This window comes from Thermobia domestica, chromosome 1 (genome assembly GCF_964235325.1).
Source record: "Thermobia domestica chromosome 1, izTheDome1.hap1.1, whole genome shotgun sequence".
NCBI lineage: Eukaryota > Metazoa > Arthropoda > Insecta > Zygentoma > Lepismatidae > Thermobia > Thermobia domestica.
In genome coordinates this window covers 266,989,186-267,015,596 of record NC_137454.1, presented here as the reverse complement: position 1 = coordinate 267,015,596, position 26,411 = coordinate 266,989,186, and the positions used below count along the sequence as shown (strand labels likewise).

The 26,411-nt window shown below is 38.0% G+C and overlaps 1 protein-coding gene across 24 annotated transcripts in view; it reads right to left on the bottom strand.

Annotated features, from left to right (window-relative positions):
• The window catches only part of CaMKII (Calcium/calmodulin-dependent protein kinase II), a 1,422,941-nt gene that overhangs the window by 630,968 nt on the left and 765,562 nt on the right, over positions 1-26,411 (bottom strand). For 2 of the 24 annotated variants that reach the window (XM_081726431.1, XM_081726433.1), the window contains exon 14: positions 19,452-19,633. The exons of the other annotated variants lie outside the window; for them this stretch is intronic. In XM_081726431.1, coding sequence (XP_081582557.1) covers positions 19,467-19,633 — 167 coding nt within the window. In that variant the 3' untranslated portion in view covers positions 19,452-19,466. Of the gene's footprint in view, positions 1-19,451; positions 19,634-26,411 lie in introns of those variants that run through there. 24 annotated transcript variants of the gene reach the window in all.

Here is a 26,411-nt window from a genome sequence, read left to right as displayed (position 1 = left end):
ATGGATAGACAATTGCGGGGGGGGGTGCGTCATGGACATAAGGGGGGGGCACCACTGTGTAATGGGAACATTTATACTAGTTAGAAAGTGGTCAGTTATACTTGTTTGCAACACAGCTGATGTGACATTCAGTGGACTTCGGTACTTTAAAAATATATGATCTATACAAGTCTTACTACATTCTGTAACTCTAGTGTGTTTATTTATGCATGAAACATAACCATGACTATAGAGTAAGTTTAAATACGTGTCTATATTTTCGCAATATTTGTCACTTAATATATCTAGATTGACATCAACTAAAAGCAAAGAGCAAGTTGATGAATTTTTAAGCTCATCATTTAGTGATTGTAGAAATGCTTTCTCATTACCACTTGGAGTGCGATATATAGCTATTATGTTACAACTTTCTGCATTATTTAAATGTGAGCGCATTTCAGTGGCGTCAGAACATTTGTACTTCATTTTACAATTTTGCTCTTAAACATTAGAGAACAGGGAATTAATAACAAAAATTTAGGCAATCATTTTTGACAAACACACAAAAACTACTCTGTGACAAACACGCAATATTAGGAAATCATTTTTGACAAACACGCAAAGTCTGCCCTGTATTGGTAACTGACATTCCTGATGATACCCAAGAATTTATACATATCAGACTTTTGGCTGACTCGTGGCTGAAACAGTTTCTTTGTTTTCGCAGTACAAGTCCAGCTTTAGAGAACAACCTCTCCACAGAGACTGAAGTTGCAGTTACACTAAACAACACTAAACACAGTTACCTAAACTAAACCAAAAAAAAAAAAAAATACTTATTCCATGTAAAAATATCATGTTATTTCTGCGAGCCGGGCCGGGAATAAACTTTGACGAGAGGGGATTTTCCCCCGCCATCCCCCAACATTAATCGCTAGTAGTAATGTGAAAAAGACAGAAACAACAGAAATATCACATTTCGCAGCAATAGGGAGTATTATTCGCTTTTCAGACCAAAAACAGAAGTTCATGTATTCGTGCGCGCCCGCGTGAATGTGTTTGTGTCGCAAAATAAAGTCCTAAATAGATGCTGTAATAAATTTCCAATTTACAAAGCTTTTCTTTTTTAGAAACTGAAGAAGGCTTTAATTCTGAAAATCAATCTTGAATAATAATAAATCTCATAAAATGTCTATTGCCCCAATCACTTTTTTGTTCCTGGAGCCATTAACGCTAAACTTAGAAAACTCAATAAATGTAAAATCACTAAATATACGGTACAGCGGGGGACACTTCTAAATGGTACAGCCATATGGAGATTTACGGCTAAGGTGTACCATTTAGAAGTGTCCCCCGCTGTACAATTAAATGTAATTCATAAATGTTGCGAGACTGCGAGAAGTCTCGCGAGACTTCTCGTGCGAGACTTAACCGAGTCTCGTCTCGCATGGTTTAGTCTCGTCTCGCATAAAATTTTCAATCTCGTCTCGTGTCTCGTTTCACAAATGCGAGACGAGACGAGACTTCTCGCGTGCATCCCTAAAGGTGTACGTTGTATGATTACGAATAGACCACGACAATATAAGAAACTTTAATCCAAAATGGCCACCCAAAAATCATTTTTTTAGACCACTATCTAATCTGGGTGTACTGTCATGAGTTTGTTACACAAACGGGGCAACCACCATATAGGGTAACACACCCCGCGGATATGAGAACAGATTTGTACCATGGAGGTGTAGACTGGCCCCAAGCATTCTTTCCTCCGATGTGTCGTTCAGCTCCCATTACGATGGCACTTTAAGTAGAGCTTACTGTGCAGTAACCTATAACATTTCAATCAAATACTTTCCATTACTCAATAAAATTATTTGGTTCCAAGCCTTTAAAAAAAATAATTGCAACAAATCTAAACATGCTAAAATGGAAAGTAGTTTTTAGATTGGTATGGGTTAACACTGAAACCTAAAGGCTAGAATATATGAAATCAAAGTGTACACACACATCTATCTATCTAATATATATATATACCGACACTATAAAGCAAGTGGGCTGATAGTATACAGTAGATTCGGGGATGGTGACACCTTTACATCGAACTTTGCTTGTCGTGAAAACATTAGTTGACATTAGTGTTTTCATCTTCCACGTACCTATGAGCAATTTACTATATATTCGTGTATTGAAACTGGTGAAACAAATTTCAATGTTTCAAAATGTAAAAAGGTCGAAAAGCCTCAGACAACTTATTGCAGAGATATATTATCTTGTAAACTATTAGTACTTACCTTGTGAGCTTATTTCAATTTATTTTTAACACCTTTAGGCAACTTTGACTCACCCCGAATAGATTATGGGAAAATTAGTGGAATGAAGAAAGTGATAGGATACAAGACAACTTCGAGAAAACACACACACACTCGATGTTTGTCCATTACAAAGCTCACATGGCACTAACCGAGATCGAACCGACTACCACACACACCAGAGGTAAATGCTTCACGGTGTAGCTACCGTGACATTTCTTGTCTTGTGTGTTCTGAGTAATAACTTAGTTGTATATTGATTAGCATGGTGCAGTCTGTTACATTTTACTTTCGTTCCCATGGTATGCTGCTATATTTTTTACGAGACAAGACGAGACAAAACGAGACGAGACGGGACATAACCTCTCGAGACGAGACACGAGACGGGACGAGCACATTTTTTCGAGACGAGGCACGAAACGAGACATGCTTTGCAAGAGACGAGACAGGCTGAAGTCTCGTCTCGTGGCAACACTAAAGATGATCCCGATAAGTGATTTTCTAAACTGTTTTGAACAACGGAAGGATCGTTTGCAGAAATGCGTTGCAGTCCATGGACAATACTTTGAAGTTGATGAAAATTTGATGTAAAAATATTAAGAAATAAAGAAGTTATGACGAATTTCCCGTTTTTTAGGGGTCCCCCCTCGTATGTTGATGTAAATGGAAGAAGTTCGGAAATAGTACTGCCACTAATTTCATTGTACTTTTTTCGAGCACAAAAGTCACAAATTGACAAGTTATCGAATTTCATTTGCAGTGAACTGTCAACAGACATTTCCAGCAGACCCTCAGAAGCAATTTCGCGTACCCCCAAGGGTACCCATACCCCCAGTTGAATAACACTGCCCTAGGGGACCCCTACGCGGTCGACTATGCATACGGCTCTTAGGAAAGGGGCACTGTGTATTTTCAAAAGAATGTTCTTTTTGTTTTTCGGAGAGGGGGATTATCTCTATATCTGAAATTTAAACAAGTACGGGATTATATCTGGCAAATTACATTTTTCGAAAACATAATTTATTAAGGGCCGTATGTATAGTTATTTTGTAGGCTACTTAGGGGCTACGTACGGGACACTTGATAATTTCCGTTGCCGAGTTCTCCCGCAGGGTCAAACAAGCCCGCAACCTCCCAGCAAGAGAAGGGGTTGGCTAGGGGTGCTTCGACGCACCTTTGTTAACCCGTAGCAGTTCCTGTTGTATAAAATGCATATGCTTCGTGCTAACCAAATATTTGAATATGTTAATGAGTTTGTGGAATTCGTTAAGCTGATTAAGCGATAATAAATTACATATTGTGATGGCACTCAAGTTAAATATATATATGTGTGGCACGAATTGTATGAAGAACCAATTGACGAGGACTGGATTCAGTGCATTAATTTTGAACGATGGTGACATGTTCAGTGTTCGTCTTACGAAGGGGATTTGGGTTTCAAGTATGATAGGTGTTGAGTGCGCCCTCTTAGGGACCACCGCACTCTTTGGGACAGTGGTTCTTTACGCATTTGGGTTTTTTCACTTTTTAACGTATATCTCCATATCTACATTTAGTAGTAAAGTTTTCCATTTCTTACAATGTAGCGTAACCTTCCATTAAAATTATATTCAATTTACATAATTTTTACTTCATTATTTTTGGAGCTTTTTCAAGATGAATATTAAGTGCGTACTCTTTGGTAACCTTCCTCTATATATATATATATGTGTGTGTGTGTGAAAACAGGATTGAAGTCCATTTTATCCAGTGTAAACCTGAGGGTCAAAGTAGGGGGGGGCTATAGCCCCTATAACCCCCATGGATACGCCCTTTATATATATATATATATATATATATATATATATATATATATATATATATAAAAAGAGCGCCGAGCAGCATTAATTGTATTTTGGTATTTCAAAAAATAAAAGAAAGAACAGAATTAAAGGAAGAAGGTAATCGAGAAACGTCAACTTCGAAAACGTTCCATACGAAATGACTGAAGAATGAAATTTACCTAGATTTATTACGTTCATTGGAAGATCATGGCACAAAAGCATGATAGAAATACTGAACTCACAACAAAATGTACTTATTTTCATCAGCATTTTCACTTGTCTCATTCAGTTAAGGTAAATATGTGTTCATAAACTGTTTGGTAAACGTGGACGATCAGAGTTTTTTGAATAATTCACTCATAATTGAAGAAAATAACTGATATACACTAAATTCACTGTTCATATTTTCGAAGTTTAAAAAAATCATTTTATTATAGCGTGGGAAATTCAAGAGCAAAATGAGAATTTCTGCCTCTTGAGATGGGATTTTACAACGTTTCAGGTTGGCATCACTGTATACACGTAAGAAAGCTTTTTTATAAGACATTTGGCCGGCTGTCCTTTCTGAAATACTTGTTTGGTTTATTGCAATGACACCTCGATTATTTAGTCAGTTATGCGTAATAAGGAACCGATCGGAGAAATAGCTATAACGGTTGATTATGCATTGTTTCAACGGTTGTATGTGACTTTGAAGTAGCAGTTTACAACGCAGTTCGAAACAGGCCCGGAACCAGAGGGGGCTATTGGGGCCTGGCCCCCTAAATTTTTCGTGGCCCCCTAGACCTTAACACAAAATGCTATTATTAATACAAAAAACACAATTTAGCTATTTGTAAGAGAATTTTTACTTATTTCCCCCCCTAACATATTCATGCCCCCCCCCCCCCAAACCTCTCTGGCTGGTTGCGAGCCTGGTTCGAAATAAGCTTGGAGATTATGTTTCTATACAATGATGCTTCTTCCATCTACAACAAAGTTCTAATCGTAAAATTCAAGAATTGGGTATAAAGAACATGTAGAGTTTTCTATATTCTGCAACAAAATTGATTCACTGGCCTCTCTTCCATGTGAAGATGTGTTTCAGGGCATAGAATACTTGAAACAGATAGCTCCTCCAGGCTGCCGCGGATCAAGGATATGATCAAAGGGGAGGCTAAACCATAGTCTGCCGCTTTATCCAGTGTGAAAGTAGGATTGAAGCCCATTTTATCCAGTGTATACCTGAGAGTCAAAGGGAAGGATATAGCATCTATAGCCCTCCCCTTGGATCCGTGCCTGCCTCCAGAAGCAGAAGATCTCATTCATTATTTTGATTCAATATACGTATCCAGTTCATACAGGAGATTAGGAGAAGAAGAAACTCTGAGAGTGAGACGCATTCCGCCACGGATTCCTCTCCAAAATTGGAAAGGACAAGAGTAAGACGCATTCCGCCAAGATGTCCTCTCCAAAATTGGAATGGGCATCAGGCCAAGGACACCGATTTATATTATATATATACAATAAAAAATAGGCTACATATAAAAATGTATATTCATAAAAATACATGGGGATAGGCGCCCTTGCATCAGGCTACTTTTGGAGAGAACCCACGAACAAATATAATATGCGAAGGTTGGAACAATAAGTGTTCCCGACTCACTGGATACAATCATCCAACAACATGGAAATTGGTTGAGTGCCTGCAACAGGACTACGTGGCAGTGAGGCACTGATCCTGCAGTATGAAAGGGGGCAATTGCCAAAGAAGAAGATGAAGTGAGGAGTTTATGTTGATTTGCTGAACAGGTTGAGAAATTTGTGTTCAGATTATATTGACAAAAAAAAAAAAAAAAAAAAAAAAACTCTTGAAGACTTCTTACGTACAACAGTCACCTACATTTGAGATTTTAAACATGACAGAGAACAAGGCGGTTATTGTTGTTGCATGTACGAGTGATTTATGAGGCTATAGTATAACGAAGCTAACTAGATTTGCATTATACAATATTAAATAATAATAAAATTATACAATAGTGTAGTTATTGTTGTTGCATATAAGTTATGTTCGCCTGTGTAAAGTTGGCCCCCCGAAAGTTTGGGCTACACGAGATCTTTATTGGGTCAGAAAGTACTTCATTTGGGCTGTTTGGGCTAGCAACTTTTAGCGTTTGGGCTACTCTAAAAACAAAGCTACAGCCTCACAAAGTTTGAGGGGCCAACTTCACATTAGCCCCCCAAGTGTTTGGGCCAGACGAGATTTTTATTGGGCTGGATAGTACTTCGTTTGGGCCGATTGGGTCAACAACTTTTAGCGTTTGGGCTATTATAGTTTCCGAAATATGGGCTATTAAACTTTTGAAAAGTGATTTTCCTGCTTCTTTTGTCGGGGTCAACTTCACTAATATGACATTTCTGACAAATACGTTTACTAGAATTAGCAGTACCTTCTGTCGACTAGCAGTGTAGTAAGGTTCAAGATTTGGGCTGTATTTGAAATAGTTGGACCTTCACAAAGTTTGGGGGACCAAGTTCAAGCCCTTGCAAGTGACCGGACCTGACTGAAATTTTACTGGGCTAGATAGTTTTCGTTTGGTGTGATTGGGTCAGCAAGTTTAAATGTTTTGGGCTATTAAGATTTGGGTGTATTTGAAAGAGTGTTAGGCCTTCAGATATTTTGCTGCCGGAAATAATAGGTTTTAATCTAATAGGTAGGGATTTTTCTTGTCTTATAAACTGTTTGGACTATACATCGGTGGAACGCCAAATGAAGAAAGATGCAATGTTGCCATCTTCCACACATTATGCAAGAGGTTTTGACACAGAATTACGTCATTATTAATTTCAACGATAGTACTAAATTTACATTTGGCAGAGGTTGGAAGTGGTCACCCAAAACAATTAAAATGATTCCGTGCAATTTCGCACCGTCTTCCTTATCGGATTAATCATTCTGCAGGTGGTCACCCAAAACAATTAAAATGATTCCGTGTAATTTCGCACCGTCTTCCTTATCGGATTAATCATTCTCACACGGTCCACCTGTCAATCATGTGATTCATCCTGAAACCGCTTTCACTATAGGGGAAAGGAATAGAGAACAAATGTCAACTAAGTAAGAACAGAAATTGAGCAAATACAAGTTGAAATAAATACGAACAATTGAATTAATATTACCTCAATTAAGCCGATGGCTTGAGCAGGCTGGGTTGAAATGAGTCCATCGGCTCGGTTTGACTCGGCTCAACTGAGCCCATGGCTCGAGTCGGCTCGGTTGGATGAGTTGTAAGCTTGGCCAACTTCTCGGTTCGGCTCGATAGTGAATGAGCTGTGACCCGAGCAGCTCGAGCCGTTGACAGCCCCAAATCCGGGCCGAGCAGTTTTGAACATGTTTGCCCGATGCTCTATAACTTTTAACGATTTTTGCCTCGAGCCCGGCTACTTGCTTCTCCGGAACTCAAACCGAGAACCTCGTAAACGGTGTCCTTGCCTCCTAGATTCGCCTCGGTTTTTGGTATTCAGATATAAACCACCTGTCTTTCCTCTTTATATGCTGTGTTGTTAATAATAATAATAATATTAATAACAATAACAATAATGTCTAGCAGTAGTAATATCATTGATAATAATTATTTTGTCTATGTAGGATACTTAAAGAAAGTACTTGAAATTACCCACACAAGATTTGGCTCAACTCGACTAGAAACTTAACCTGAATTCAGGTCAAGTTGGAGGAAATTATCCGAGCCGAGTTCTCGACTCAAGCTTAACCCTTTGGGGATCCTGGCTTTTTGGGCTATTTTTTAGACTTTCAGTCAAGCAGCTACTGTATCGTCACTATTTATCCTAGGATCATGGTTCATACCTCATTCTCTTTAGAATAGAGCTGGCTTTCAAATGATACCACTTGCGTGCTCATACCATATACCAGAAGCGGGAAAAAAATTGTCAAAGTGAAAATTTCGGAGGGAATTTTTTTTTCTCGAACTTTGCCCCCCCCTGGCCCCCCCTGTGTGATCGTAGCCATCTAAAAAAAATCTGAGAAATAGTACATAGTATACTAAATGTGTGAGCCAAATTTCAAGTTTCTATCTTGAATAGTAAGGGCGGGAGAATTTTTATCAAAAATTCCCACAGTGCCCCAAAGTACCATAAAACACTATGATCTCAGGGAAAAAAATTCCTGAGACATCCCTAATTACCCTAGGACTATAATCCGCCAATCATTCTCTTCAGAATAGAACTGTCTTTCAGGCGGTACCATTCATATGTCTCCATCATGTATCTAAGGCGGGAAATTCCTGACAAAAGGGATTTTTGGGGGCAAAATTTCCCTTTTTTCAACATTTGCCCCTCTGGACCCCCCCTGTTTTTACGCAGAAATCGAAAAAAAACTTCTGGTAAATACTACTCGGTGGACTGAATGTTTGTGCAAAATTTCAATCTTCTACGTGAAAAAATAGGCCTGCCAGAGAAAATTTCCCTACTTTGCCCCACTTTTACCCTATACAGAAGTATATTTGGATAAAAATTCACTGAGACGGCCCTAATTACCCTAGAATAATAATTCGACCGTCGTTCTCTTCAGAATGGAACGGCCTTTCAGACGGTATGACTCACGTGGTCCTATCATGTTTTTTTGGCGGGAAAATGACGAAAAACGGGATTTTTGGGGTAAAAAATCCCTATTTTTACCCCTTTGCCCCTCTGGTTCCCCCCCTGTTTTAGCACTGACATCGGAACAAAAAATCTGGTAAATAGTACTCGGTGGACTGAATGTTTGTGCAAAATTTCAATCTTCTACGTTCAAAAATAAGCCCGCCAAAAATATATATACCGACAATGCCCCATATTTCCCTATATAGAAGTAAATTTTTCAAAAAATCCCTGAGACGTCCCTAATTACCCTAGAATAATAATTCGAACGTCATTCTCTTCAGAATAGAACGGCCTTTCAGACGGTATGACTCACGTGGTCCTATCTTGTATGTTAGGCGGGAAAATGACGAGAAACGGGATTTTGGGGGTAAAAAAATCAGTATTTTTACCCCTTTTCCCCTCTGGTTCCCCCCTGGTTTGGCACTGACATCGGAACAAAAAATCTGGTAAATACTACTCGGTGGACTGAATGTTTGTGCAAAATTTCAATCTGCTACGTAGAAAAATAAGCCCGCCAAAAAATATTGAACATAGGCTTAGAAAATGAGAAAATAAATTTTTGACTTATGACGTCATCACCTCCTATGTCTGGACGCAGGACGGTCTGAAACCATACGTAATGTCTTCTACAAAGCCTCTGGACTTGGAAAACAAAAAAAACCCGGACGAAAAAGCTCAAATAGAAGAGAAATAACGCAATGTACCATGAAAAGTGCATATGGTACAAATTGTACCATAGGATCCCCAAAGGGTTAAAGATGTCTGTTTCGAGTCGAATCGAGTTTCAAAAGAACTCGCTCGAACTTGTTCCTGCCCATCTCCAAAAGCTGGAATAATGAATTATGAATTGTACAAAATGGATTGACGATGTACAGAAGTATGAATGTTCCAACTTAGCGATGTGCTGTTCGCTCGGAAAATATCAAGACAACAAGGTTCGTCTTCAAACCGCCTTGGAGTATAGAGCTAATGTTTTGTGTTTCACAAATCACAACGTTTTTCTATTCTTTTGGGCGGGCACATTTTTTTTTTTTCGATTTTTGAACTTCATAAGTGAATTCTCTGATGTGCTGCTTATTTTATTAATTTATTTATTTTAATTTGTGATTGTTCTATCTTCTATTTCTAATGATTACAATTTTCATGTTCCTTTTCTGTTCTTATTTATTTTTATTTGCTATTTTTTTTTTTTTGTTTTCATCTATTTCAATTTGTATAAGTTTTGTTATTTTTTTCCCTATTTATTTCAATTTCATATTGTTTATGTTATTATTTTCTCTCCTTCCTTACTATAACTTTAGTTTGCTTATCTTTTCTTCTGTCTTGTTCTTAAGTTATTTTAATTTCCGAATATTTTGATTATTCTTTTTGTGAAAGTGAAACATTTCCTAAGCTCTCCTCCTGTAGTATTAATTGCAATTGTTCATATTTAACTTGTGTTTGCTCTTTTTCTGTTCTTCGTTAGTTGGCAGTGGTTCTGTGCCCTCCATCTTCCTATAGTGAAAGCGTTTTCAAGATGAATCAAATTATTGACAGGTGGACCGTGTGAAAGTGCACGACACCTGCAGAATGATTAATCCGATCAACAGGACCGTGTGAAATTGCACCGTGAGAAAGTGCACGTCACCATTAAAATGTAGGTCATGTAATTACGACTCCGATTTATTTACGACCGTACCTGCGGGCACCGTGATCGCCTTTGGACGGGGGCATCGCCCCGGTTGCCCCAGCCTTGTTACACTCCTGGACCGAGGATGCATATTAGGGTGGAGCGAAAAAAAATATTTTTTTTTTCGAAATGCGAATTTGGATAGGGGGCAAAAGTTGCATCATATCATAATACTTTACCATAGAAAATTTTAGCTCTCTGAAATAATCTTTAGCCGGGGCGCAAGGGGCCTTAAGTTTGAGATTTTGTACGTCAATTTCCATTTGCTACGTAACTATTTGGCAGATCTTCGCTGGAAGCAGACTGTAAGTTTTAATGTAGATAGAGTGCAAAAGATGATCCTGTATCAGTACATAACAACAATAACTTTTAATTCACTAAAATTATTTTCAGCCGGGGCGCAATGGCCCTGAAATTTGGGAATAATTAGACGAAAAGTGATCAACTATAAGCAATTTGCTAGTTTGCCATAAAGAAGTTTTTTTGCTATTTAGTAACAGTCTTTTTCTGGTATAATGAACTTGTTAGCTGTACTAAGTCACTAGTATAATAGTTTGGTGGGTGTAGATAATAGGGCACAAAACGAAATCAGGGCGCGCGCTCATGCAGGTGCTAAAGTATTGTGCAACTGTTTGACAGCTTGACGATTGTCATTAGTGTGTTGTACCTGTGCTCGGGGGCATGTGTCTGGTTAGCGGCCGTGTTGCTACGTTAGTGATTTGATTAGTTTTGCGCTTTTGTAGTTACTGATGGGTCTATTATCTACCACTGTATTACAGCCTAGTATCTGGTGTTTTTGTTTTGTGCTATAAAGAAGAAAGATGGCAAAATCAACCAGGTAGAATATGTCATTAGCACAAGAGATGTTTCGTAGTGCCAAAGGTCGCGACTGGAGAATGCTTCCAACTTACGAAGACGTTATGGCATGTTATTTATTTACGCGTCAGAAGCTGAAGGGGGCGGAAGTAAAGAACCAGCAGAGAATTTGGTTTCCACCAAAGTAGCAGAAAAGGTGGAAGATTTGGTAAGGTGTTTCAATTCCTGTTGTTTCGCTCGGCCGTGTATCAATAGTGATCAACAGTTACCACAGGAAACTGAAAATATTTTTAAAATTGGCAGTAGGAGAGAGAATGAAAGAACAAATAAATTACAAGAATTGAAGAAGTAGGGCAATAAACCATTTGATATAGCAGCTTGGAAGTGTTTAGATTTCACGGTGTATCGTTGTACAGAACACTCCAAATGCCTGAATCGGAGAGAGTGTTTTATAGACCAAAGGATAAGCAGAAAAATGGTAATCGGTGGCATTGATGTTACTTGGAAAAAAAAAAAAAAAAAAAGAGAGAGAGAAGAAAGGAAAGCCAAAAAGCAACTTGTCAAACTTTCAACCAAAACAGTACCAGTTATATTATTGAATCTTTACGTTCCTCGTCATCTTTGGAAACAAGAAACGAAGGCAATAAAGAACACGCTAAAACTGGAGGAGAACCTGATTTTAGTTCGAAGTATCCTTTAAAGACAAGAAAGCAATCACAGATTAGATGCACGGAAATGAGAAAATTCCTCTCGACATTAGCAAAGTGAAGGAGAAATCCGGCGTGACTGGAAGAAAAATTGTAGCTATTGTTACTGAAGTTTTGGAAGATTTTAATATTGTGAGTTCAGAGCAGCTGCAAAACATAATTGATAGAAGTAAAATACAAAGAGAGGTTGCGAAAAATCGTAAAAGTGTAAGAACTAAAGCAGTGGTGCCTCCTCAATTGTCTATCCGTAGGTGTTCTTTCATGAAAAAAAAAAAAAATCTTTTCGATTAATTTTTACACCCCCTCAAACACATTTATATAGATTTTTAACCCTCCAAATATTTCAATGACGCAATATGTGTCATAGCCCACCTTTGTGGGCTCCCCTGACTAAAGTGACCGTTAATAAAGAGAAACCTCGTATCATCTATTTTGATAGGAAGAAAGACCAAACACTCGTAATGTCCGGCTCCGGAAGTCAGAGATATGAAGAGGAAAGAACATTATTGTGTCCTTGAAGAACCAGGTAATAAATTTCTCAGCTATGTCTCTTTGACAGTTTCAGCATCAGCAAAGAATACTGCTAATTCCATCTGCCGGGAATTACAAGAAAATAATGTGAACCTATGAGATATGGTAGCTATCGGCTGCGATGGTACTAATACTAATGTTGGGTCAAAAGGATGAAGATTAGAGTGCTCGAAAACCATTTAGAGAGGTCCTTGCAGAGATGCATACGTTTATTGCACATCATTGAACTACTACTTCGTCATTTATTGAAAGAAATCTATTATGTATCTACTGGTACTTTGTCTGGTCCTATTGGTAGATCATTGGTGAATTGAGAGACGAATCCAGTGTGCAGCGTCGGAAAGATTTCTTCAGAACTCCCACATACCTAAACGTGCGTCATCTCAGTTATGATCAAAGGTATTTGTATGAAATATGTCAATCTGTCATAAGAGGAGGCTGTGATAAAAACCTAGCAGATAAGAAATCTAGGAAACTTGAGCATACTCGCTGGTTAACAATGGGTGATATCAATAAAAATAAGTAACTACTCCTGAGAAGTCCTGCTCGAGAATCGGAGTAACTACGCCTGGAGTAATCTCCTCCCTCAATTTCGTATCAATAAAACAAGCCACTACTCAGGTCTAGTCTGCTCCAGATTTATGAACGTTTACTCGCGCTTCCTCTGCACGTAGCACTGAGTCGTATCAATAAAAGAAGTGATTACTCATTTCTCCCATTCATCGCGCAGTCATTTCGTTGTTTTTAAAATATGGCGTAGTATCTTAAAAGCCATGAAACGGGCAAGTAGCAACGATAGCTTCAACCAAAGTGCATTTGTGGATATTTTAAAAGAGTTTCCAGTGGTACTTTCAAAGTCACAGCTACCAGAAAGTAAACGAAGGAAAGCCGAAACTTTGAAGGTAATTACAGTGAAATGCAACGAAATATCAAATAACATCTACGACTGAGACACAAATTCAAAAGAGAATCTTTAATATTCGAGCGAGAATAAAACAAAAATAAAAATGAAGAAAAAATTAAAAAAAAAAAAGGAAAGAAGAAAGTAATACTGAAACCATGGGAATGAACCTATTTGAGCTGATGGATGTTGATTGGAATCCAGCAATATCAAGATTAACACGACAAGCACATATCACGTGTTGTCCAAGGTCTTTGTAGATTGTTTGGCTTTAAAAACGAAATCAGACACTTGGCTCCTTTGTTTTCTTTTTTAAAAAAGTCCAGCCACCCACGTCATAAATCACGTCATCTGATTGCATTATCCACACCATACGTGTCCCCTTTCGCCTTGACATAAACAAAATACATTCTCATGTATACACCCTTTCTATCAACGTTGAGTTGAGTTGATTATTAGTTTAATGTCCTTTTCAGTAGCGTGCCTATATGAGACAGAACCCACTGATTAACGTGGAATCCAAACCACATGAGCTCCTGCCGGGAATCGAACGCGGGTCTCCTATGCCAAAGGCATGTACGCTAACCGCTTAGCCACGAAATAGCTCTTCCTATTAACGTATTACTCTCCAAAATACTAGGTTTCTTTAATGCCACTTGTATATAGTCAAGTGCTCCGATAGCACCCGGAAATGTATATTGTTCTTGCCACTCTGCCTTTGCTGTTTGTATATTACGCACACTTCCGGAAACAATCCATTTTCAGGTAGTCATAGACAGTACTTTGAGCCACACCAGAATCCCCTGACATTCCGACCTGGAATCCCGGATCACTCACGTAACGCAAAAAAACCAAGGGCACCGATTTCTCTGTAAATTTGGGGGGAGAGGGCATTCAGATGCAGAAGGTATATATATCGGGATTTTAAGACAAATTGCACTCTAATTATGCCAAATATTGTATATTCATAAATACAATAGGGGGCCCACATGAGCTTTGGGGGGCCCGGGCCCCCGCGGGATCGGCGCCCTTGAAGAAAACCCGCATCTTTTCATCATTACGTAGTCCACCACCCCGAATTTCGGTTGATTCTCCTTAAAAAAAATGTTGTGCTAATCACTACATTTTCTTTCATAAACTTATAATGCTTTTTGTAATCTCCATTCCCAACATCTCTATGCAGTTTATAAGTTTTTCTATGTAGTAAAACAATCATATACTCTGCCATATTTCGCACGGAGTCACCTATTTAGCTTGCTCCACAAATTTGGAGAAGTTACTAGCATCACAGAGGAGTCTTTGATTTTTATTGATATCAAACGCGTAGTAGTTACTCGGCTCGAGAATAGAGGTGTGGTTACTTCAAAAGGGCGGGGCTTCTCCGAGGTCAGCCGAGACGACTAGTGCTCAGTTCTCTTTTTATTGATACCAATGCGAGTAACTACTTCAAAATTGGGCGTAATGAGTAACTTCTCCGTTTTATTGATATCACCCAATGGGTGATATCAATAAAAATAAGTAACTACTCCTGAGAAATCCTGATCGAGAATCGGAGTAACTATAGCTGGAGTAATCTCCTCCCTCAATTTCGTAGCAATAAAACAAGCTACTACTCAGGTCTAGACTGCTCCAGATTTATGAACGTTTACTCGCGTTTCCTCTGCGCGTAGCAGTGAGTCGTATCAATAAAAGAAGTGATTACTCATTTCTCCCATCCGTCATGCGGTCATTTCGTTGTTTTTAACCTATGGCGTAGTATCCTAAACGCCATGGAAGGGGCAAGTAGCAACGACGGTTTCATAGTGCATTTGTGGATATTATAAAATAGTTTCCAGTGATACTTTTAAAGTCACAGTTACCAGAAAGTAATCGAAGGAAAGTCGAAGCTTTGAAGGCAATTACAGTGAAATGCAACGGAATATCAAATACATCTACGACTGAGACACAAATCCAAAAGAGAATCTTTAATATTCAAGTGAGAATAAAATAAAAATAAAAGAGGAAAAACGGGAAACAAGAAAGTAACACTGAAACCATGAGAACGAACCTATTGGAGGTGATGGATGTTGATTCGAATCCAGCAATATCAAGATCAACACGACAAGCGTATATCACGTGTTGTCCAAGGTCTTTGTAGAACGAAATCAGACACTTGGTCCCTTTGTTTTCTTTTAAAAGAGTCCAGCCAGTCACGTCATAAAGCACGTCCATCTGATTGCGTTTTCCACACCATACGTGTCCCCTTTCGCCTTGACAAAAATATACACCCCTTCCTATCAACGTTGAGTTGTTGATTTTGAGTTTAACGTCCTTTTCAGTAGCGATGCTATATGAGACGGGACCCACTGATTAACGTGGAATCCGAACCACGTGAGCTCCCGCCGGGAATCGAACGCTGGTCTCTAATGCCAAAGGCAAGTACGCTAACCGCTTAGCCACGAAGGAACTCTTAATATTAGCGTATTTGTCTCCAAAATATTAGGTTTCTTTATTGCCACGTGTGTATAGTCAAGTGCTCCGATAGCACCCGGAAATGTATATTGTTCTTGCCACTCTGCCTTTGCTGTTTGCATATTACGCACGCTTCCGGAAACAATCCATTTTCAGAGTTCGCAATAATCGCATCCATTACACTTGTAGTAGTCATAGACACAGTACTTTGAGCCACACCAGAATCCCCTGACATTCCGACCTGGAATCCCGGATCACTCACGTAACGCAAGAAAACCCGCATCTTTTCGTTATTACGTAGTGCACCACCCCAAATTTCGGTTGATTCTCCTAAAAAAATGTTGTGCTAACCACTCTACATTTTCTTTCATGAACCTGTATTTATATATATATATATATATATATATATATATATATATATATATATATATATATATATATATATATATATAATCTCCATTTGCAACATTTCTGTGCAGTTTACAAGTTTTTCTACGTAGCAAAACAATCATATACTCTGCCATATTTCGCACGGAGTCACCTATTTAACTTGCTCCACAAATTTGGAGAAGTTACTAGCATCACAGATTAGTCTTTGATTTTTATTGATATGAAACGCGGAGTAGTTACTTGACTCGAGAATAGAGGTGTGGTTACTTCAAAAGGGCGGGGCTTCTTCGAGGTCAGCCGAGACGAGTAGTGCTCAGTTCTCTTTTTATTGATACCAATGCGTGTAACTACTTCAAAATTGGGAATAATGAGTAACTTCTCCGTTTTATTGATATCACCCAATGGCTTGTAGACTTTTGCGTCTATGTATATATACGCCAAATTCTTGAGAGAAGCTCTAAACTCTCGTAAAGTTCGTAGTAAAAGTATATGCACCAGTGTGGTTTAGCATAAAACTGAAACCTCTTCCCAAATACGGAGCTAAACATTTGTTCTTGACCATAAGACTTTCGAGATGTTTGCAAGAACCATACAAGACTTTTGTCAATAAAGTAATTTCCAGAAATGCATTCTATGCAAATTCTGAAAATATTCTTATTGCCATGATTGGTGACTACAGATCAGCTAGGCGAATCGTTGCTGCCGATAAAGTCATCAAATGCAGAAAACAATGTAAACGTTGTGGAACTCGTTCCTTCCAAGTGCCAGTGTTAAACTTCGAGGCCAGTAATTACACAGAAACGATAAACTAAAATGGGTGTAACAACAGAACTGCCAATATCCCCCTCCCTTCCTCCTTCCCTAGGTTCTACCATCAAAGTGAAACAAACTCTAAAAAACTTTCCAGGACCGAACCTCATACATGTTAAAAATTTGATTGAAATCGGTTCAAGAGTTATAGTAGTACTGGGGTCACCCTGTCTAACTTTGGACTTTGACCCCGACCTTTGTGACATCATAGGTCAAATGTCTATGACCTTGGCCCGGGGTCAAAGACCTAGGGATACTTAGGACCACCCCCTCTAAAATTTGGGAGGGGTACCTTGGCCCACCCCTTAAATTTTAGAAATTGCCAAATTTAAACATTTGGTATCATAGTACTGGACCCTAATATATAGGGTGCGGCAGAAATAGTTAGACGATGTTTTTTTTGCAAATTAAATATTTTAATGACCTTTTATGAACAAAAGCAAATGCATTGTACATACAAAATACAAAGTCCAGAATGTACATACAAAAGCATTACATATGGTAACTACGTCTTGAAAATTATGGCAGTGAGGTGTGCACCATGGTTATTCAAACAGATCTCTGCACGTCGCCTCACAGCACTCACAGCTCGTTGAACCATGTCCAGCGGGGTTTGGTGGATTGCATGTTGAATGGTTCACGCAAATCCTGTAATGTTGCAGGTTTTGTTGCATACACTTGTTGATTGAAGTAACCCCATAGGAAGAAGTCACACGTCGATAGGTCGGGCGAACGTGCAGGCCAAGGAACATTGCCACGATGAGAGACAACCCGTCCTGGAAACATCCTCCCAAGAATGTTGATCGATGCACTTGCTGTGTGTGACGTGGCCCCGCCTTGTTGGAACCACATCTGTCTAAGGCGACGCCGTCGCAGTTCTGGGAGTAAAAAGTTTTCGAGCATGTCCACATATCGAGCACACGTGACAGTTACAGTGTTACCATCCTCGTCGTTGAAAAATTATGGTCCAATAATCACATCAAAATAAACACCGCACCATACTGTTACTTTAGGGCTATGAAGGGGCACTTCATGCAACAACCTTGGATTTCTGGGTGCCCAGTAACGGAAATTCTGCTTATTTACACACCCATCAATGTGAAAATGAGCCTCGTCGGACATTATTAACCTCTGTAGAAAGTTTGGGTTCTCATTAATCATTTGCATCAGCGTATTGCAGAATTGTACGCAAGCATTAAAATCCTCAGGGAGCAACTTGTAAATCATCTGAATTTTGAATGGGTGGAAGTGTATGTCCTGGTGTAATATTCGCCGCACACTCTTATCTGACATGCCAAGTGACACAGCATGCCGACGAGCTGAACGCCTTGGACTTCTAATTAATGCTTCTCGAACCCTCTCTATGTTGCCTGGTGTTCTCACTGAACGTCGACGACCTGGGGATTTCTTTGATCTTGCAGAAGCCGAAGCTCGGAACTTTTTCACCCAATTAAGAATAGTTTGTCGCGTCGGTACTTGTACATTTCTGCCAATGTTAAAATGACTCTGAAACTTACGCTGCGTAATTGTTGCAGAGTCTTTGTTTGAAGAAACACTCCACTGTGAAAGCGTGATGTTCGTTCGACCAACGCTCCATGGCTACTGACGGAAGGCTTACGTAATTCTTCCAATACTGCCCATGCGCACCGAACAGTCGAACAAACCTACATGCATACACAATGCTTTGAAACACTTTACAAAACAAAACAACAATGAGCACGTTATCTATCGGGTTACGTTTTCTATGTTCATTTTACATCGTCTAGCTATTTCTGCCGCACCCTTTATATTACTATAAATTTGGGTGGTCCACCTCGTTCCCTTTTAGGGGTACACAATTGCCAAAATATAAACGCAAGCAATACGTAGTACCACGTGTTTGGTTTTGACCTAAGTTATCCCCTTTGATGAGGTCCTATTACCTTATATGATTATAGGGATCCATTTCTTATCATAAGACATGGGTATATTGATGCACCCTTCTTAAAATTTGGGAGGGGTACATTGACCCACCCCCCTTCAATTTTTGGAAATTGTCCAATTTAAGCATAGGACCTCAATATGTATCATGATAAATTTCGGTGGTCCTTTCATGCGTACAAAGTTGCCAATTTTTTAGTACAACAACGTATTCGGTTATTGACTCAATTTATCCTATTTGATAAGGTTATAAGGTATGGACGGGTATCCCCTTTCAATTTGGTAGGACCCTTAGGGTGTCAAATGCTAGTACGGTTACGTGATCGATGATTTGGTTTTGATACGCGACGAGGTCCCTGGTCAATGTTCTCGAGGAGTTAGGTGGAAATTTTGAACAAGATTGATAACCAGGGTTCTCGTCTTATATCGCACAGTTCTTTAGGAGAATCTGATAACGTTGTATGTATCATATTGATGAAATGAACAATAAAAACACATAGATAAGCATAAATTGTATTTTATTCATTTTTCTGGTTTCTTCTTTTTCTTTCTTGTTACACTTAGGTATTGACAATCTTTGTATATTGAGCTGGGTTTCTTCATTAGACCTCCTCCTCTTCTTGATTGTGATGATTTGTTTCCATGTTTCGCAGCATAGCACCGATTTGCAAAGCTTCGTATTGTGAATTCTGTAAAAAGAACGAGGAAAAAGATGATTAGTATAGAAATAGATGATGATAAAACAAATACACTCTCAATGATACATATGATAAAATTACCTGGAAGGTACATCGTAGTAGTCTACGATCATTATCCGTGGGTACTGTTGTGAACAAGTATTGAATTTTACGCAGATTTTCCTTGGGCTTTACAGCACAAATAAAAATAAGAATAATAGCCACTTACAGATGAACCAAGACTTTGCATTTGGCTATTATTATATTTACAGTACATACAATGAACTTTTAAGAATGCAACATGTTGTGGTACATAAGGAGGGAGGCCATAGCTGTCAAAATATTCTCCAACACCGCGATTATCAATATAAATTGCAATCCAATGGCTTCCTAATTTTGTGGATGGATCTGTATTTACAATGATTGCCAGAGGAAGGGAAATCCATGAGGGCAACTCATCCCTTGCAAATACCCCGGTAAAATGATTTCTGAATAATGGACTACCGTTTAAAACACTAGCTAGTTGTATTCAACATCGTGAATGGAAATGATACATAACGTATACGTACCTTGTAATTTAAAAGTCCAGGATAATGTTGCGCTGGTGGTCGATCTCTAGGAGTGAGGAAAACTCCCCATACACAATACAGTTTGCAGGTGCTGCTAATTTCTCTTGGAAATGAACTTCCAATCGGATGGCTCCATGTCGTTGTAAATTCCAATAGTGACAATCTCCAGCAGAGGAATCGAGAGTTAGGTCAAATACAAACAGTGTATATCCATTCTTGTAGTCGGCTCTTGAAATTGTATTTCCAGTATTCGTAAAATGTATGCCAGAGCCTGAGAACAATGTGTGGTACGATGAAATGTAGAGATTTTCTTCAAAGCTGGATAGCAATGGTTTTGAAGGTACAGCTTTTCCATCCACGTACAATGTAAATAAATTAATGTTTAGATGATGAAATTAAAATGGATTGCTGGAAATAGTTCCACTGGATGCTTCATTCGATGTAAATCCTACGATAATACGATTTGGCAATTTTCCCATAAACAGCTTATCAATAGTTTTGGATTGTATATCCTTCGGGATGGTAAATGATTTCATTTGAACCCTTGTCAGAGGATACTTTGCCGGTGTAGATTGTAAAATTTTATTGTGCGCCAATTTGACACTAGGGCTAATGCTGACTTTTTTCACCTGCAACGATGCATCTAGAATATTGATTTTTGCATTGACACCACTTTCACTGGCCATGAGACAAAAGTTTGGTTTTGCAGGAATAAGTTTCACACGTAATTCCACTCCATGAATTAAAAATTTATCTTGATTAAAAATGTCACAATGAAGATGTAAAATCATATCGAAGCGTTGTTGAAATCCTTTGTTCTCCCTGGTGGTTGCGTTCATATGACCAGCCGTATCTTGAAACCACATTGCTGTTTGTAAATGTGTATTTTTTAGCTCCATCACTATAATTAAGTAGTTTTTCCAGGTACGAACGATATGGATGATTATGTGACGGAAATGAAATCAGTTTATTGTTCAAGTAAATTTGTACTTCACTAAACATAGCATTTAGAAAATCATGGACAGGTGCAATTGCTTTATCCGTTTCGGTGAAGGAGGAATCATGTAATTTCACACTTTGTGCTTGGATGTACAATAAGGTTTGTGGCAAATCAATATATTCATCACTGCTACCACTCACTACAAATTCTATTGGTGAATTTTCAGCTATTGAACTAATTGGTTTGTAGCCAATAATACGATTGTCCAGAACACTGGTTTGCGTGGGTAACGTTGAAAAAATGTCCAATTCACTTTTTATACATTCACAGGATTGATGATGCAAGAAAGCCATCGTTGAATTAATCAAAAATATCTGGTGACGATGCCAATGATCTCTTCTTCATCTTATGTGATAATTTACTTCTCTTCGTAGGATTGATGGTGTTGTTGATCGTTGGAAGGTCAACCCCAAACTGAGAGCAGTCATCCCATTTTCGTTTATGATATCCACTTCCCAGCATAGTTTTCAACTTATTTTTAGCTTTTTCTTGTAAATTTGATTTTGCCTCTTGCATCCGTTGATGAAACGATTCTTCCAGCGGTTGATTCGAGATCACAACATCATTAATCATATTGGCATCTGATTTTAATAACTCTTTTCCTACACTTTTAGCTCCTTGCTTCACAAGTGGTAACACTGAACGGAATAAGCCACCAAGGGAACTTCCAATGCCATGTCCTGCTTGATAGGGACTTCCCACATAAACGTTGCCGATACCGGATAACGCTTGTTTTTGGTAGTATTGCAAATACAGATCAGTCATGACGACGACGATAGAAATGTAGTTTTGTACACACCGTTCCAAAAGTGAATGACATACGATGACCTGTGGTATCTCTTATATTGATTTGTATTTGCTCAAAATTCATTTTTTCCATCGGAACATAATGTGCAGGATTAAAGATTTGTACTGCATGACTTCCAAAAGTATGATTCACAGGATCCATGTTGACAATTCGTAGCAAGGGTACCATTATATCTCCAACAATGACAGATTCAATAATGTCACAGTAGACGTACATTTGTGATGGTAAACCTAATCGTACATCTGGTGTATATTGTACCTTTTGCACATCTTTTAAATCACTTTTCGATTCAAATCCAAGCATTAAACTAACACTTAATGAAAATTGTACAGAAGTATGGATTTTCCTATTGGGATGTCTTATGAGGCATATATTATTAGTTGCATCATGAGATATAAATAAATTGGTTTCTTTATGATGTGTATTAATTGCATGAATAAGATCTCGTATATTGTTATAATAGCGTACAGGAATCGTTACAACCTTCCACGGTTCCTGATCATTACTACTTGATGATTTGTAATATATTTTGTTTTCACTGCTAATGTTCTGTAAAGAATGTGGATAATGAATCTCTACAATTGCCACATCCCATTTCTGGCGAAACTTTACACGTCGTTGTAATTTCGTAATATATGAAGTCAATGTATTTTCTGGAAAATAATCCATGGAACTATTACTGGGAAGTGTAACGTAAAAACCTTGATCAGGTTCCATTCTTCTTCTTCTTCAATGAAGTTGCAGGGATCCACGAATTGAATGAGGTAGGATATCCTTTCCACTGGACGAGATACTTCTCTCTGCGACCTTTTGTTCTTGTACGTAATATTTTATCGATGAGGAACGTCGAAGGGAGCGGTACGGGTTGTAATTCTTCTCTGTAGAAAACACCATCGATGAGTTGATGATTTAAATCCTCTAGTCGATACACTAGTGAGTTTCTTCGTACAATGGCTTTTACTCTAAATATTTCCCAAGTCCAGTTCTCGAGGTAACCCTTGTCAAAGATACGTTTTGTTTTACTAATACGAACAGTATCACCAACAGATAAACCCGTATCTTGTTTTGAACGTTGTAGTTTTTTGTCGTATAAATTATGCCACACCTCCAGTAAATTGTCCTGAGAAACGTTTGCAGGTGTCATTTTAATACTGGAATGCCGACTTTCATTGTATGCTTTTACAAGTAAAGGCAATACTTTGATGTAATCGTATGTTTGACATTTGGTAAAGAATTTCCACATACGATGTTTCAATGTCTGATTAAATCTTTCTGCGATGCTGGCTTTAATATCTGAATCCTTTTTTGTAACATGTTGCACGTTGTGTTTCCTGAGAAACTTTTGTACTGTCTTGTTGGTAAATTCAGTTCCTTGATCACTACGTAGCACAATTGGTTTCCTGTCCTGGAAACTCATTTCAAATGCATTCACTATATCCTCGGCACTTTTTGATTTTAGTGCTACAGCCCACCCGTACCGATTAAACACATCAATCACTGTAAGAATATAGCGGTAATTGTCATTATAGTTTTGAAGTGATTGTAAATCATTTAAATCACATTCCCATTGATCATCAATATTGTTGACAAGATAAAAATCTCTACGGAAACGACGACGTACAGGACGATGTACCGTGTAGGTAGGTTGTTTGTTTAACCAAAGTTTTATTTTGGCTAGAGGTATAGGTTTTCCTGTGGCTTGCCATAATTTCTTTGCAGTAGAAAACGATGCAGAATGTGCTGGATTGTAATAAATGGATTTCAACTTTTTGTTCATGGTTTGTACGTTGACCATTGTGGAATACGTTTTCTTTTTGGTCGGACTTCTAAAACATCATCATCATCTTCTTCTTCTTCTCCGGAAGAATATAATTCAGGTGCAGGTTTTGGTGGTGCAGATCCTTCAGATGCTGTTGTACTATTATGCTTGACAATATAGTTTAATCTTCGTGGATTACCAATCAATTCTTGAGGTGTGTTTGACGATGCAAGGTAGTTGCAAAACAATTCCCAGCCTTGAGGATTAGAATGTTTCCTCGGTCGAGTCACATCACACATTAAATCTACAATATTGGATCCATATAGTTTATTATCGTTGATGTACACTGTTCCTTTATGATCCCACGTAATTGCGTCATCTTGTTTGAAACGACGGAATAGTAGTTCGGCTTTCTTACGATACATTTGTGGTATTGCGGCTAAAATTTCTTGCTTCGTGCTATCATCAACATTCGGAACGTCACCATCAGGTTTCATTGATGTAATTGTAAGTGGTATTGGTTCTTCTTGTTTACGTATCACAAAGATATTTCTGTAATATTCTATTGTACTGATTTCATTTTTCTTCATTTGGATACGATGTATTCAATATAGATTGCATTTCACGATTGAGATTAGATTCTCGATTTTCACTCGCACGGGATGATGATGCATGCATTCGTTGAAGCATTTCTGGTGGCACTAAAACCATCTTCTTGCTATGTTCCATGATGTTTATTGTTTAAACAAATTACTGGATAACACACTTCCTACAATAGGTGCAAGTAATGCAGGTAAGAATCCTCCTTGTTGTACGGCTAAATGTTTCTTCTTACCCAATCATTTTGTATTGTCCACGAGATAGCGGAGCGTGTTCTTGTAACGCTTTAATCTTGCCTTCTGCGCACTTGTCAGTGGAACATTGCCTTTTAAGACATTATAACAACATTCACAAATACTATGAATTAATGAAGCGTCTGCATTGGCAATAATAGCTTTACGCAATCTTGGTTTAGCTTTGAAAAAATGAAATGAATCTTTGAGTTTTACGTCCCACGGTTATGCTGGTGAGGCTAAAGGAGACGGTGATGATGAGTAATGAATGAGATGGTGGAATGAAGAAAGTGGGAGGAAACGGGAGAACCCCGACGAAACCCACGCACACGTGGTTTAGCTTTGTGCAGAGCACGTAGCAGATCAGCGTGTTTCACTGTAGGAAACATCGTGACAGACTAAGTCATCCTTTTCACATGCACAATAATTTAAACATGTTTTGTTGGTACGTAAACGTAATGATGCAAATCGTCGGGAAAAATATTTGTACGAAATCGCATTTCATCGGGGTATCTTGTTTAAGATCCATCAGTAATTATCCATGTGGATTTCTTGTTGCGTCTGTGTAACTTTCCTGTAGAAACAGTGAATGCTCAGGCATGTTTTGATAACTCATATGCTTGATTTGTGACTTGTCACGTGGATTTTTAAACAACACCAAATATGAACAATTTAAACTCATATTTCTATTTGCTTTACTTTGATGAAATACATTTTGTGTTATAAAATAATCACTCATATTTCGATGATGCGATCCTTTTGTGAACATATCAACAATATCACTATTCACTTCTCGCATATGGTCATCAATAATATTCAAATGTGGTCCATCTTGAGGCTGAAAATCTTTCATTCGTGGAAGTCCTTCGTGAAATTCTACTTGAACCGGCATTGTTGCATACACGTGTTGTTCAGCATAATACCAGTATATGTTACGAAATTTCGCATTGATGATGGTTGGGAGATATGACAGTAATGGCTTCACAAAATACGTTTTTCCACACCCACTAGGTCCTGCGAGAATACAGGTAAATGGATGCTTCCACTGTGTATCAATGATGAACAGTAACACCTTGTTTCAAATAAGATGCATATTTAAAGTGATTTCATTTTTTTTTTTGTTTTAGTTTGTAAATTCTTGCACTCACTGGTAAACATTGGCGAGAAACGGAAAAACCGTTTATGTGTTTATCGAATAGTTAAAAACCGTTTATTTGTTAATCAAATAGTTAAAAACCGGATAAAGTTTCACGGTTAATCGTGAAAGTTGATAATGATTTTAAATTCTATTTGATATTTTGTTTGAAATTTGTTTGAAAATTTTACTTCAAATTTATAGTTTGAAAAATTTTTCGTTTCAAAAATCTTGTTTCAAACTTTTTGTTTTGAAAATTTTTAGTTCGAAATTTTTGTTTGAATGCTTTTGTTTTCAAATTTTTGTTTTCAAAATTGTTTATTTTGAAATTTTTGTTTGAAAGTTTTTGTTTTGAAATTTTTTCGTTTCAGAAGTTTATTGAAAAGTTTTCGTTTGAAATTTTTGTTTGAATTTTTTTTTAAATTTGGTTTGAAATTTTTTTGAAAATTTTTTCGTTTCAAATTTTTGTTTTGAAATTTTTTTAATTTGGATATTTTTGTTTAAAAGTTTTCGTTTCAATTTTTTGTTTTGAAAATTTTGGTTTGATTTTTTTTGAAAGTTGAAAAGTTTTAAATTCCATGATTCTTGTTCAACGTTTCCAACTAATTCCTAAACATTGACCAGGGACCTCGTCGCGTATCAAAACCAAATCATCGATCACGTGACCGCACTAGCATTTGACACCC